Source organism: Nuphar pumila, chromosome 7 (genome assembly GCF_984573655.1).
Source record: "Nuphar pumila chromosome 7, dmNupPumi1.hap1.1, whole genome shotgun sequence".
Taxonomy (NCBI): Eukaryota; Viridiplantae; Streptophyta; class Magnoliopsida; order Nymphaeales; family Nymphaeaceae; genus Nuphar; species Nuphar pumila.
This window is the reverse complement of record NC_143255.1, coordinates 90,703,287-90,719,867: the sequence shown is the minus strand read 5'-3', so window position 1 is coordinate 90,719,867 and position 16,581 is coordinate 90,703,287. Positions and strand designations below refer to the sequence as shown.

The window sequence follows — 16,581 nt, the reverse complement described above, 5'->3', positions numbered from 1 at the left end:
TATATTTGTATCACTATCATTTGAGGGTGTTATATCAAGATGGGACACCTCACGTGTATCTTCTATGTTTTCAAGAAAATCTTCTTGTATGTCATCGATAAGATCATATAAGAATATGTAATCAATTTCATTTGTTTCTTCTATTTTATCAAAACCGTTCTCTTCTTCTAGAAATGTTACATCTTTTGAAACATATAGTTTATCATTCTTAAAATCATAACATCTATACCCTTTTTTATTTTCACCATATCCCCAAAAAACACATTCAATTGCTTTTGGAGACAACTTATTTCTTTTATGTAATAGGACAAAACATTTGCAACCAAAAATACGAAGACGATTGAAATCGGGTGAAATTTTAAAGAGCTTTTCATAGGGAGAAGCATTTTTTAATTTGGAAGAAGGCATTCTATTGATTAGATAAGTGGAAGTTAGAACGACTTCAGCCCAAAACTTCTTTGAAATATTCCTAGAAACAAGTAATGTTCTAGCGGTTTCTATAATGTGCCTATGTTTCCTTTCCGCTAGGCCATTTTGTTGAGGAGTCCTAGGACATGACCTTTGATGGGAAATTCCATTTTGGGTTAGATAGTTTTGAAATTCATGAGATAAGTATTCGCCACCGGAATCAGATCTTAAAATAGATATATCATTTTGAAATTGATTTTGAATCTTTTTATGAAAATCTTTAAAGAAAGTGAATACTTCCGATTTATGACTAAGAAAGTAAATCCAAACATACCGAGTAAAGTCATCAATAAAAGTAACATAATACGAATAATCCCCTTTAGACATAACCGTAGAAGGCCCCCAAACATCCGAATGCACCAATTTAAAAGGTCTTGATGAAAGAAAAGTTCTAGTTGGAAATGGAATAGACTTCATTTTTCCAAAAATGCAATCTTTGCAATTAATTTCTTTTTCCTTACAAAATTTGTTTCCAAAAGGAAAGAGATACATTTTGGAATAACTTGGATAACCAAGTCTTTTATGTCAAGTTTCCATATTTTTTTCTTGGACATAAGAACAAAAATGATTTGAAGGGAGATCGAGATGGTCCATATAATAGAGGTCTTCCTTTCTATGGCCTTGCCCAATCCGCTTCCCGGACCAGAGATCCTGCACAAAGCAACCATTAGATGAGAAAGATATTTTACATCCATGGTCGGCAATTTGAGAGACCGAAAAAAGGTTTAGATTTAGTTTGGGAACAACTCTTACTTTTGGAACACAAAAATTTTGAGAATCTTTAAAAGAGCCAATACTTGAAATTTTTAAAAAGGTTCCATCGGCCGTAGAGACACAAGAGTCCTTTGAATTGGTGCAAACATCAATAAGTGCATTTTCATGTGGGGTCATATGAAAAGAGGCTCCGGAGTCAAGGATCCAAGAATACGTACCGGGTGATGATGTCGAAGCAATAGCCGCACCCGATGTGGAGGAAGAAACTTTTAGAATTTGTTGGAGTGCCATAGATACTATGTCACACGGCCTCGGCTAGGGAGGCGCCGCACCCGAGTCGACACGCCCCGACACGGGTGCGGACACGGGTGCGGCTTCGGACTCGGCCCAGACTCGGTCAACGCCGAGTCAGACTCGGTCAAAGAGTCGAGGCCGAGTCCGTCCACATTTTGGACTCGGTCAACTTTGACCGAGTCCAAAAATATCCATTTTTTAAGACGAAAAACAAAAAAATTCATTTTTTATATAACTTTTTTTTTTTAAATATATATAACCAGACTACAATGCAGTTGCACAGTCACAGACTGTTTAACTGCAACTGCAGAGTCTGTGACTTGCAGTCTCTGCAACTGCAACTGCACAGTCTATGACTGTCCACACCACAGTCACAGACTGCATTGCACAGTCTATGCAACTCTGATCCATTTGATTGGGAATGTGTGATCTTTAAGGGGAAGCGTGATTCCTCCAGCGAAGGGTGAGCTGCCTACTAGAAAGTTGCTTCTCAGTGTTCAGGACCAATACTTAGTAGTTGTATATGCATAATTTTATATTCTTGAAATATCTTTCAATTTATCAATTTAAAGGAATATAAATACAATACAACCATGATTTAGCCAGAGCAAAGGTAACTGAAACATGAATGTGCCCCTCTTCCTGTAAGATGTATATTTTCATATGCAAGTCATATTTTCTCTGCTGAAAAACTTGATATTTTTATATATTCATGTACTGATAAATGACAATAAAATTGCTAATAAATTTTTTCTGTTGCTATGTTATTGCTTATATATATATATATATATATATATATATATATATATATATATATATATATATATATATATATATATATATAGCCGAGTCCCCGTGTCCAAAATTTTTGAAATTGCGCCGCACCCGTGTCGCACCCGCACCCGCACCCGCACCCATGTGACATAGCATAGATATTTGTCCAAGAGTTTCTTTGAGATCATTGTTCTTGCCTTCATCTTCTTTGGTGGTAGTTTCTTCAAGAGAGGCCACCTTAGGCTTGAAAGTTCCATTAAGCTTTGGGCAAGCGGGTTTAATGTGACTCGGCTCATAGCAATGATGACAAACAATCATTTTTCTTCCTCCATTGTAGTTTTCTTGTTTCCCAAAATGAGGAGGTTTATAGGTTCTAACATTGTTACCCGGTTTTGATACGGCAAGTACTTCATCAACATGTTTAAGCCTTGTCTCCTCTTGAGTGATTTCGGCAATAGCATCCTCAATAGGAGGAAAAATAGATCTATGGAGAAGTGAGGATCTCACTTGCTCAAATTCGGGACGTAGCCCAAAAAGGAATTGAAACAATCGTTCTTGTTCCATTTGTTTTTGTCTTAAATCAATATCTTCCATAGAAACCCATTTTGGCTCCAAGAGAGCCAATTCATCCCATAGTGGGTTTAGGGCACTATAATAGTCTTGAATGCTAGAATCACCTTGTTTGGTGGTTCTAATCTTTTCTTGCAAGAAATATGCTCTTGCAAGATCCTTTTGGGTATACATACCCTTCATAAAGGACTAAGCCTCATTGGCTCTACGAAATTTAGCTATGTTAGCACATACCTTAAGCTCAACATTGTTCATAAACCACGCAAGGATTTTTGCGTGATTGCTTTCCCAATCTTTCACTTTTTTTTGATGATTTTAATGGCCTTGAGGCGAGCATCTCCTTCAAGAGCCTTTTCTTGACCTTCTTCATTCTTTGTGAGCATAAGCTTAGGTTCCGGAACGGTCCCCATGACAAAACCCCAAAGTTTCTTACCTTTGAGCTTATTTTCCATTGCCGATGCCCACATCATATAATTCTTTCCATTGAGCTTGAAGGATAAGTCAATCTTTGCCTCCATGATGTTGCTAAGAAGTGAGAAGAGATCCACCAAATATGAAATACACGAACCACACCTTTCCTTCAAGAATCGAGTGGCTCTGATATCATGTAATGAGATATTGCGGAAATATAAAGAGTGCTTATAAGCACTTACAACAATGAATAAAAGAGACAATATCACAAGTCCACTAAGGGACAACACAAGCACAAGCCTTTAAGAAGGCAACAATATAAAAAGCCTCTTATTGAGAAGAGAGAGATCTCTCAAGAATGAAAAATATACAAGGGGTTCACCCCTATTTATACAAGAGGGAGAGGAGAGAAAGGAAGGCCAAGGGCCTCAAAAGGAGAGCCCAAAAGGGGGCTCCCATAGAGTCGTTGGGAGCCCCCAACGGTCACATTTGTGACCGTTGGGGGCTCCAACGACTCTATGGTTGGAGCCCTTTTTGGTCCTCAAAAAATACAAAAAACAAAAATAAAAAATAAAAAGAAAAGTTACATTTTATCAAAACTGGAAAATAGTTGTTTTCTAAAACAACTATGTGAAATTGCAAAAATACCCCTATCAGGTATTGATGTAATATATATATAAATGTATATATATATAAGAGGTACATTTTAACAGAAGTGTCACTGAGGACACTAACATTCAAGCATGGGGGAATGTATGATATATCTAAAAAAATTCTGTCCATGAATACATTTTTTGAAAAACTCATAAAATTGGACATTTTTAAAGCAAAAATTTAATGATATATGATGGTTTTTGCATTTCTTTGTCATTTTGAAATGAATTTTAAGCCACATGTGATTTTTTTTTCAAAATCGATTTAGATGAAAAGGTTACTTACGTGGCATTTGAAGAAAATATTTGTTTATAACTATGAAAATCTATTATGATTTACATGAATACAAATGCATTGATTTTTCGAAAAAACAAGCACATGTTATCGAAGAAAAAAAAAAGAAAAAGAGCATACAAATAGTATTTTGATACTTCTAGCTGTAGTGCATTTAAAAGAAAGGTTAAAGCACAAGTTGAAGTGCTTGTACTAATGTGATTGAATTTCTAATCATTGAGAACAAACACGAGTTGAAGTGATTGTACTCAAGAGAATAGGGCAACTAGAATATCAAAACTCTCTGTGCAATTATCATATGAGGCCTTTTGGATTCGAGTAATTAAGTCTGAGGGGTGTTCTACACTTGATGCCCTAAAGCCATCTGGTTTGGGAGTCATCGGCTCAAAGCTCGCTAAAAGGATCCATTAGAAAGCCCGGTTAGTAGAGACGTTGCTTAAGCAGAGAGGAAAGACTATATGTAATTATGAAAATCCAAGATATAATGACTCGAGTGACTAAGTCTGAGGGACACTCTGTGTCTAGTGCCCTAAGGTTATCTAACCTGGGAGTCACTGGCCTAAAGCTCGTTACATGGGTCATGAAATCTGAAAATTGACATAGTGCTCAATGAAAGAAAAATAAAATAAAAAGAGCTTAAGGAAAAAGAAAAAAAAAACATTGCTTGAATTTTTTTACAAAACAGTGCAAAAGTGTTTATGTAAGGATAAATAGAGGATGACAAGAGTAAGCAAATTTTTCTAAAAATAAAATATAGCTAATCTAGAAATTTAAAGAGATAGAAAGAATTTTTTTTACTGTGGAGGCATGGATGATTCAATAAATGAAAAAGAATGTGAATATCTGAAATATATTTGTTAAAAAGAGCTTTTTAGTTGTCTGATATTTGAAAAAATTGTGAAAAAATATGCATGACAAAGATGTTTGTGGGTATCATCACTGAAAACCCTCACGAGACCTTACTCGTCCACTGGGGTAACCCAGAGGTTTAAAGGGTTTGTTGCATATGCTAAATGCAACTGTGATTCCTACGAAAGTGAGTTAGACAATTTTACTTTGGTTTTTGCATTCTTTAAAATGGAGTTTTCAACTTTCACTTTAGTTTAGGATTACAGTTTGCTCGAGAACTAACAAACAATAAGCATGGGGGAATTTGATAATACATGAATATGCATTCATTTTATTACACAAATCATGTATTTAAGTGTATTTTATTAGTTTACATTTCATGCTTATGATGTTTGAGGGTTAAAGAAGTCACAGTTCAAATCTTGCGGAATTCAGAGTTAAAACGAGGAAATTATGGTCATTTTACGGTTCTAGACCGAATCCTAAGACAATTCGGACCCTGATCCAGTCCAAAACACATTAATTGGATCTTGGATCCAATGCTATTGTGTTTAGCAACCACTTAAACCCAAACCCATTTCATAAATTTCAGAAACTCCTTTTGAATTTGCGCCAAACCCTCTTTTTGCAAAATTCAAGTAATTAGGTACTAATTTGTAAATAATTAAAACTTTGAGAAGTTAGTTTGTAAATTATTAAACCTAAAAGTGGCTATAAATAACACTTTTTGGGGGGCTGAAGGGGCATCTTCAGCACAAAAAGATGCCACCCCCAATCCTACTCTTTCCCTCTTCTTTGGTTCCATCTTTTCTCCTTTGCTCGTTCTCTTTTTTCTCTCATTTCTTTCTTCTTCTTCTTCTTCTTCTTCTTCTTCTTCTCATCAAGCAATGGAGGAGTGTTGGAGTTCATTCCGGATTGGAGCTGCACATTTACATGGTTGAAGATCACTCAAACTTATTGAATCTAGAAATTTGGTGAGTTTTCCAATCACTTTCTTTTCTTTGATCTCTTGTAATTCCTTTTCTCTTTTTCTCTTTGTTCTTCTTTGTTAATTTGTGTTAAGTCGGTAATTTTCATTCTAGAATTATAATTCATTTGCTGCAATTTTTCTTTTGCTATAATTTTTGTTTTGCTTTTAAGAAAATCCAAAAACACAGTGGGATTCTATGCTTAATTGATCTCAATTCAATTAAAGCATTAAATAGATCCATCTCATATTGTAGTTTAGATCTTAATTTTTGCATTTTAATTTTTGTATTTTTGTTTTTAGTTTATAATTAGATTAGTTAAATGATTAGAACTCATTTCCATGAATTTCTAAGTGTTCATCCTTTGATCTAATGCAATAGATCAAAGTGTGAAATTCTGTAATTCTGAAATTTTGTTTTTCCTGATTTTCTGTAGTTTTTGTTTTTATGTTATCTGGAGATTTCGAAATCCAAATTACGATTCATAAATTGGATCTGATTCGTGCTTGAGTCTAGTTGCTCTCTTCAAAAATTCAGCACGATCGGAGTTTGATTGATGGTCGTGGTTGCATATTCCAACATCTCTGTTTTCTGCAACTTTCATTTTCTGTATTTTTTCTAGTTTTTGTTTTTGTTTTTGTTATATATGGAGATTTCGGAATCCAAATCCAAATCCGTAAAATGGATTGGATTCATGAATGAATCTAATTTCTACTATGAAATTTTCATTCATTTTCAATCTTTTTTGCTAGACTAAATCTGTTAAATTACGGAAGCTGTCAGAACTTTTGACAACAATTTTTAGAGTTTGGAAGTTGTTGTTCATTTGTTAATAAATCAAGTTCTACTTTGAATTTTTCAATTTTATAAATTGAATTATCTTCATTAATGTTTTGAGAACATATCTGAAAAATTTGAGAACGATTGGAATCCAATTGCTATCTGATTCTGTCAAATTATAGAAACCTGTTCTGACAAAAATTTCTGTAATAGCTACTGGCAGAATTGTAATTTCAAGTAGAAGTTCAAATTAGTGTATATTTTGCATTTCGTGTGTTTTTGCAGGAGGTGGTGCCATTTGTTGATTCTACATGATTGAAATGAAGTGGATTTAAAGTTAAATCGAAGAAGCAAAGGCGAAAAAGTTGCATTTTTAGTTTTTTTGCATTTTCAATTTCTAGTTAATTAGGGCCCTTTTGGCAACATTTGAATTTTGTAATTAATTTCAATTTCAGCACCACTTAGGGTTTGTAATAATCCTTTAACTCTCATTTTGTAAATACTCTTAATTAGTTTAATTTTTTCTTTTAAGGCAATAAATAATTAGCATTGGTGGAATACGAAGTTGTATCAACGTGTTCCTCATGTTCGATCCTGCTTCTCACTACTTGTGAGAGTTGAAATTTTAAATTTGGTAACCAACTTTCATAAACTATTTTCATAAAAACAACATTTAAAAATATACTTCAAAAAGGTATACCAGAATACTCCATCAAGAAATTAAGATCTATGTCTTTACACAACGGATTTTCAACTGGTGTTTCTATCTCCATAATTAAAAAGTAATTAAAATATGTGTTATTTTGCAGATAATGAAAATATTTTTGTTACTTCAATGTGGAATGGAATTGATATCCAACTATCTGTAGTTTTCCCTGGTTCATCCATGTTTGGCATGCTAACGGTAGTCGGTGTCCCTGCAATCTTTTTTTTCAAGAATACAATGGGATTTTACTAAAACAAAATATTGATTGATGAGCAGTGTTCACTGCTCTTGTATGTGTGTGTGTGTGTGTGTGTGCACGTGCATGTGGGCATGCATGCATGTGTGTGGGTTACTGCTGCTGTTGTTATGATCTTTTGGGAAATTGTTATCATAGTCATATGAATTCTTAATAAATATTGTCCGCATATGCTCTTTGTAATATGGACACCAATCATCGTCATCATTTGTGATAAGAATCTAACTTAAAAAGGTGTTCAATATGTAATGGCATTTGATTTTTTTGTTTGTCCAGTTTGTGAAGGGGCTTGCAAAAAGCTCCTCATTTGCTAAAGATCCAAGGCGGCTCCAATTTGAAGCTGATGTGAATCGTCTTTTCCTTTATACAAGGTTTGTGCCATTTATCCTTATATTTGTAGTAAAGACTAATAGATCACTCTCCTTACCTGAATTGAAAAAGGTGGGGTGCATTAAATGTTCTCAAGCTTTCTGGAGCTTGTCTGGAGGCAGAAATCGTAATCACCTAAGCTCCATCGGCATTACCCACCTCTTTTTCTGATCACATCCCTCACCTTACTGACATTGGAATGGCAAAGGACCTGATGTCTTTCAAACATAAAGGTCCTATTAATTAATCTAGGTTATTATCCATAATTGCTGATACTTCATTTTTGTTGGTTTTCTTGTTTGTTTAAAAGCATTAAACTGTTACATAGCTTATTGAAATTGAATTCTAGAGCCCTTTTTACTGTTTGATCCAAGTGGTTGTGATTTGTGAAATTCCAAGGATTGAAAATTAATATTCTGGAAGACAACACAATTAACAGTTTTAATGGTTGCATGCTGGTAAAGTGCTTGATGGTGGGCGCACCATGAATGAAAGTTTGCACGCTTATATGACTGAAGGCCAATGTTCGAAAAGAAGGGAAAAAAGATAAGGAATTTTAGATTATGTGAAAAGAAATCGTCATTCATATCTGGGTTTGGATTTGAGATCCAGATCCAACTGAAGTTCATTATGTCATATGTTCATTAATGGCTCACTTGTATTTTAGTATATTGTGTAAAGGGTATTTTAGTACCCTAATATTTGTATTAGCAAATACTTAATGAAAGGTCTAATACGCAAATCCCTATTGTGGGTTTTCAGCAGCACACGTTCTCTCCTCCATTCTCTCTCTATTCTTGTGGTTGAACATCAGAACCTTCAATCTCTAACTGTTAAAATGTATATATATATATATATATATATATACTGTATATTACATCAATACCCGATAGGGGTATTTTTGTAATTTCACATAGTTGTTTTAGAAAACAACTATTTTCGAATTTCATAAAATGTAATTTTCTTTTTTTATTTTTTAGAATTCTTTTTTGTATTTTTTGAGGACTAAAAGGGGCTCCAACCATAGAGTCGTTGGAGCCCCCAACGGTCACAAATGTGACCGTTGGGGGCTCCCAACGACTCTATGGGAGCCCCCTTTTGGGCTCTCCTTTTGAGGCCTTTGGCCATCCCTTCTCTCCTCTCCCTCTTGTATAAATAGGGGTGAACCCCTTGTATATTTTTTATTCTTGAGAGCTTTCTCTCTTCTCAATAAGAGGCTTTTTATATTGTTGCCTTCTTAAAGGCTTGTGCTTGTATTGTCCCTTTGTGGACTTGTGATATTGTCTCTTTTATTCATTGTTGTAAGTGCTTGTATGCACTCTTTATATTTCCGCAATATCTCATTATAAGTATTTTAGTATATTGTGTAAAGGGTATTTTAGTACCCTAATATTTGTATTAGCAAATACTTAATGAAAGGTCTAATACGCAAATCCCTATTGTGGGTTTTCAGCAGCACACGTTCTCTCCTCCATTCTCTCTCTATTCTTGTGGTTGAACATCAGAACCTTCAATCTCTAACATGGTATCAGAGCATCAGATCCAGCCTTAAAGATCGTGATCTCCTTGTGTTCATCAAAATCCAGTTTCCCTCTCCTTCTAAGGTAGCTTTCTATTCAATCTCATATCTCCTTTCTGTATTCTCTCTTCTTATCAATTTTATCAACCCTTTCTTTCATTTCTTGGTTTTTAAATCAAATCTTGGATTTGCTCTCATAGACGTGCATTCTTTTTCTTTCCTTCGATTCTTTGTTTTCCTCTTGACTGTCTTTCTGATCTAAACGTGATCTCACACAAACAAAACTTTGGATAATCACATAAGATCAGTTCTTTGATCTAGGCGTGACTTCAAATTGAAAGGATCACGTCAAAGCTCTTTTTCTGATTTCCAAAATAGATGCAAAGTCAAACTCTGATCTGGGCATAATCTCCTCTCCTCTTTAATTAATTGTTAATTCTCTTTGCTGATCAATTTCTCGAATTCCTCTTTTCTTTCATTTTAATTCAGAAAACACGTCATTTTCAAAGTGATGTGCTCAATACTAGTTGAATCTTATTTGAAACAGATTTTACAGCAAAATCTTATTTACTGCTTTGGTCTGCAAATCGTCTGGAATATTAAAAGAATAAAAAAGGCAGCAAAATTTGTTTGGAATCTAATTTCTGTTCTGAATTTCTTTTGAGCCAGACTTTTACTTGTCACTTTGTTCTAAAATCATCTTTCTCCTTTGTTTCTCATTTCTTTTCGATTTTGATTTCCTTCATCTCTAGAATATGGATTCATTTTCTCCATCTCTAGAATATGGATTAATTTCCTCCTCAATCTGGTCTTTTTTTAAGCTTTCTTAGTCAACTCGTGTTTGAGAAACTAAACAACTCTAATTTCTTAACCTTGAAGGGACAAATCATTCCGTTTATAAGAAGTCAGGATCTTTCTGAACATCTAGATGACTCTGTCCCAGTTCCTCAAGAGTTTATATCACAAGAAGACAAGAATGGTAAGGGAGACTCTTCTATTACATGTGTCAGAAACCCAAAATATGTAACCTGGATGAAGCGAGATCAGACGTTGGTGGCCTATATCACTTCTACTCTGTCGCAAGAGGTGCTTGTGGCAATTCCAGATGACTGCTCAACTATGCAGTTATGGCACCGACTGGTTTAGACATATTCTCAAGTTTCTCACGCCAGAGTATTGTTTTTAAAGGAGTTTCAAATGTTAAAAAAGGATTTCATGACTATTATGAAATATTTGAATAAAATGAAGACTATTACAAATCAATTAAATTGTGGGATGTGCAGTTAGTGACAAGGATATGGTGCAACAAACTTTGAGCGGGATGGGACTCGATTATCATATGATAGTTACTTCCTTATTATGTTTACCAAATTTACCTACATTTGAAGATCTTTATGCCAAGATTTTTCAGTATGAGATGACTTTGAAGGGATTTTCTGAAGAGACTCATGTTCCCATTGGAGCACAAAATGTGCTTGCCACAGGGGTTGCTTATGGGCACGTGGTAGGTATGATTTTCGAGAGAAGGGTGGTGAAGGAATGAACAAGAAAGACGTGGCATACTACCTATACCCAACATTCCTCCCAATCCGCAGAGACAAGGGACGATACCCACTTGTTTTTTATGCAACAAAAGAGGGCACATCAAAGCTAATTGTTGGTTCAACCCCTAAAATAGAGGAAAGCAATCAGAGACAAGAAAGTGGACATATAGTTTGAAGAACAGTGGAGAAGTCAAGGAGTTGTTATTATCTGCCTTAACTGAATTAAACTTAAAACATAATGATCAAGGCACTTGGTATGTTGATTCCGGTGCAGCCACTCATATTATTGGTGATGCTGGTAAGCTCTTAACTCTTGTTCTTTATGTTGGTAGAAATAGTATAGTCACTAGGGATGGATCTCACCACCTCATTTCTCACATTGGAAACTCTGTTATTCCTATATCAAAATCCTCGCTCACTCTTTCGAATGCCATCCATGCTCCTAACATCAAGAAAAATATTGTTTTTGTTTCTAAGTTTGTTGATGATATTAATGCTTCAGTTGAATTTACTCATTTTTCTGTTCGTGTCAAGGACCTTCACACGAGGGAAACGTTCGTTGCAGGAAAACAATAAGGCAATATGTACGTCTTCCAAGAGAATCCTTTTACTCGTGTTTGGCTTGTTGGTTCCACCTTGAAGCTCACCTCACCGTCCTCTTCAGTACTTCCTAAGAGTGTTTTGACTCTTTAGTCTTTTTTAATGTATTGAGTTGAATCTTTGGCATGGTCGTTTGGGTCATTGTAGTGGTCATTTTATTGAAAAGCTTGTTTCAAACAACCTTATTTCCAAGTCAAGTTTATGATTAAGTGTCGATGATAAAAAATGTTCTAGTTGTCTTCAATGTAAGAGTCATGTTCTTTCATTTCATTCTATTAATAAAGGAGCTTCAAGACCGTTTGAAACTATCTCTTCTGATGTCTGGGGTCCTGTCCCAATTTTTTCTATGTCTGGAATTAGATATTATCTCATATTTTTTTATAGCTATTCTCGCTACACATGGATCTTCTTTATGAAATGCAAATCTGAAACTTTCAAGTTATTTTAGAATTTTCATTCCTTTGTTAAGAATCAATTCTCTGAAAATATTCTCTATTTACAATGCGATAGAGGGGGTGAATTCTTCTCAAATGATTTTATTAATTTCCTCCAAACTAATGGAATAAGTAGGCGGGTGTCTTGCCCTCATACACCTCAACAAAATAGGATTGTTGAACAGAAGCATCGCCGTATTGGCGAGAGTGTAATGAGCATGATGCGTGATAGTAATCTTCTCATTACCTTTTGGGAAGAAGCTTTTCATTCAACGGTGTATGTCATAAACCGATTGCCCATGAATATCTTGGAAGATAAATAACCTTATTTTTCTTTGTACGACGTTCATCCAAATTATCATGATTTGCGTATATTCGGATGTGTATGTTATGTTCATGTTGACAGTTCAATGCGGCACAAGTTTCAGGATAAGGCCTTGAAGTGCAGATTTGTGGGATATGCTGATGATTATAAAGAGTACAGATGCTATGGTCTCGTGAGTAAGCGCATCAAAATATCCAGGAATGTTGTCTTTGATGAATTAAACTTTGATCATAATGTTAACACTTCTTCTGAAATTGAGGTCTATCACCCTTGGTTGAACTCTGATCTCTTTTCTAGTACTGATGATATTTGTCCTTCATAATGTGATCAAAGGAATAAGGAAAATATCATGTTTGATGCCACACAAAGGATCCAGGAAAGCGTGATATCGGAACCACTCTTGGCTCCCGAAAGGTATAACGGCATTGTTTACTCTCAACGAGAGAAGGAGGCTCCCCCTATCTCTAATCAGCAGATGATCTCTTCTGTTTCTATTCCATCCTCTGTTTCTAGAAGATCTACTTGCTCTCGACATCCGATTGAAAGGTGGGTTAGTTATGAGAATTTCACGATGGACTTCCCGCTCTTTTTAACCTCTTTAGGTAAAGAAGATCAACCCACAACATTTTATCAAGCAACAAATTCTAAATGATGGATCAAAGCTATGAATTAAGAAATGAAGGCTCTTCATGAATGTGGTACTTGGGATATTGTTCTCAGACCACAAGATAAAAATATTGTTGGATCAAAGTGGGTGTATAAAATAAAGTGCAAGCCGGATGGTACTATTGAACAATACAATGCTAGATTGGTTGCAATGGGGTTCACATAGGAGCAAGGACAAGACTATGATGAGACCTTCAGTTCGGTTGTGAACATGGGCACCTTCAGAATTATATTGTCATTGGCTATTGAGAAACAATGGACTCTTAGTCAACTGGATGTCAAAAATGCGTTTCTACATGAAAATCTAAAAGAGGAAGTGTACATGGAGCAACCCACTGGATATGCAGAAGGAAACTCCAAAGAATACGTGTGCAGGTTAAAGAGAGCTATATATGGTTTGAAGCAGGCGTCTTGATCTTGGTTTGACAAATTTTCTCTTGAAGTAGAGAAATATGATTTTAGTCGATCTCTTCTTGATCATTCTCTTTTCATATTCAAATGCAAAGATATAATTACTCTGTTATTGATGTATGTAGATGACATTATCATTACAGGTAACTCCAATGAGCATATTGAGCAGATCAAAGAGCTTCTAAATCACAGGTTTAAGATGAAGGATTTTGATTAACTGCGGTATTTTCTTGGAGTTGAAGTTGACAGGACTACTAAAGGCATGACACTTACTCAACATAAGTATACATTTGATGTTCTTAGTAAGGCAGATATGAAAGATTGCAACATAAGTATACATTTGATGTTCTAAGCACACCCAGTGTACTCTATCAGAAACTCAGTTTCCAAGATGGAGAATTGTATGAGGACCCTTCAAGATATCGCAAGATAGTAGGGATGCTTTAATATCTCACTTTCACTCAGCCTGATATTGTCTACTCAGTTAATCAGGTATCTCAGTTCATGCATGAGTCACATATTGGGCATATGGAAGCTGTTAAACACATTCTTCAATACTTGAAGGAAACTATCATAGATGGTCTTTTGTATAGAAAGAGTACGAATGAGCATCACGCGCATGAACTTCTTGCTTAAACAAATGCAGATTGGGCAGGAGATCCAGATGAGCACAGGTCGGTATCAGGATACTGTGTTTTTATTGGCCTAAATCTAGTCTCTTGGAGTAGTAGGAAACAAAAGGCCATTGCCAGGTCAAGTACAGAAGCCGAATATAGATCAATGACAGTTGTTACAGCCGAAGTAACTTGGATCAGACACCTGTTGACAGAAGTAGGAGAATCGATATCTCGATGTCTTCTCTTATGTGACAATCAAAGTGTCATTAACATGTTCTTTAATTCCATCTACCACAATCGTGCCAAGCATATTGAAATAGATCAACATTTTGTAAGACAGAAAGTTGAAGAGAAGAAAATTGAACCTGAATTTGTTTAGACTACTGATCAAGCTGCTGACTTGTTTACAAAATGGATCATCAAGGACAGATTTTGGATGTTGAAAGGCAAGTTGTTCATGGTTCAAAACCATATACAACTTGAGGGAGGCTGAAAAGAAGTCGTCATTCATATCTGGGTTTGGATTTGAGATCCAGATCCAACTCAAGTTCATTATGTCATATGTTCATTAATGGCTCACTTGTATTTTAGTCTATTGTGTAAAGGGTATTTTAGTACCCTAATATTTGTATTAGCAAATACTTAATGAAAGGTCTAATACACAAATCCCTATTGTGGGTTTTCAACAGCACACGTTCTCTCCTTCATTCCCTCTCTATTCTTGTGGTTGAACATCAGAACCTTCAATCTCTAACATTATGTTGGTATAGATCCTGAGGCATGACTTAGTCTTCTGAGGGATCTATATACAAGAGAGAAGAATTTAAGAAATCAGCACTTTCAGGATCTGGGTAGGAGTTTTGCTGTGAACTGATTTTTGAACTTCAAGGTTCAAGCTTCAGTTAAAGTAAAACCCAGCATTATTGATACTCTTCTGTGAATTTTATTGGTAAGTTATGGGCATCTTTAAACATCTTTGATTGTTTGTATTTCCAGAATGATCAATATTTGATGTGCATATAAAGTCTTACTTTTTCAACAGTAGCCACTCTTCAGAACTAAGATGTCTACTTGGCTGATCATTGGCTTATATATGTTCAGACTTCAGATTTACTTGAGTATTTTATCCTCGCTTTTTTTTCTTGTATGAGGTCATGGATTATTTTCTTCAAAAGAAATCATGCATGTGATTATCTATAATAACAGGATCATCATATTTTCTTCTTGACTTTTCTCTTGATTTCTATTCCTGATTTAACTGGTCAATGGCCGCCTTAATTGTTTATGGTAATCTTAAAAACCTTTCTTTGGGATAAAAGTTTATTACTAAATCAGAACTTCGTCACACTTTTTATGTTTAAATGCATGCTGCACCTCTGTATCTATTCCATGCATGTTGTCGGACTCTGCATGTTCATTCTGTTCAATCCATGCTTTGTTCCCTTTTATTGCACTCTGAGGTAATATTCACACAATGTTGCTCTCTTTCAGCTACAACTTATTGGGAGAGAATGCTGATGAAAAAGACGCAGAAGAGATAATAGACATTGCTGGAAAGGTATCTATTGCTGATCAACAGAAGCAGCTCCAAGAAAATGTGCATTCCCAAATAAGGACCTTCTGCACAGCATTTGATGATATTCTCCTCCCTGGTTTATTGGATGGCAATGATGATTGCAGGTCTTCACCACAAGAACATAGCCCTCCTCGACCCAGTGGCCTTAGTTTTGCAGTTGGTGGTTCTGTGGCTCGTGCACATAAACCTGGTGCGTAGTCATCAAGATTTGTTCCCTGCATTTTTTCTCCTTGCACTTTTTCTCATTTCCGTTCCAAAAGTATGAAGTGTATCAATGTGTTGATCCTTGCTTAGTGCAAGAAGACTCTGAAACTTCTGAAGTAAGAATGCCGTCACAGGTTTTTTCTATAGATATCTCAAATGGTTAATTATTGCAGTTTGATTGAAGATCATGCAGGAGTGTGATTTGATTACACCATTCATCTTACAGTCTGCACATAAATGTTTGTGAAGATCACAGATGCATTTAGATATGTCATCAATGATACAACTAATGTTTGTGAAGATCACTGTGTGAAAGTATCTCCAATAAGATACTAATATCAAGACCTTAATATTCTTGATATTAAACCCACCACGAAAGCACAATAAGAACACTTTAGAACACTTGTGCACAATAAGAACACTTTAGAACACTTGTGCACAAAAAGCACAACCCACAAATAACTCACAAATGCACAAAGGCATAAAAACAATGGAATCGATTTATTGAGAACTTGGGCTTTGACTCAAAGCCATGAAAAATACAAAGGGGTGAAACCCCTATTTATAACAACACAAGA

At 35.3% G+C, this 16,581-nt stretch overlaps 1 protein-coding gene across 1 annotated transcript in view; it reads left to right on the top strand.

Annotated features, from left to right (window-relative positions):
* LOC149832450 (uncharacterized) overlaps positions 1-16,581 on the top strand; it is a 45,229-nt gene that overhangs the window by 22,063 nt on the left and 6,585 nt on the right. Inside the window, exons 5-6 of the mRNA XM_090013249.1 lie at positions 8,015-8,109; positions 15,715-15,989. Coding sequence (XP_089869375.1) covers positions 8,015-8,109; positions 15,715-15,989 — 370 coding nt within the window. The remainder of the gene's footprint in view (positions 1-8,014; positions 8,110-15,714; positions 15,990-16,581) is intronic.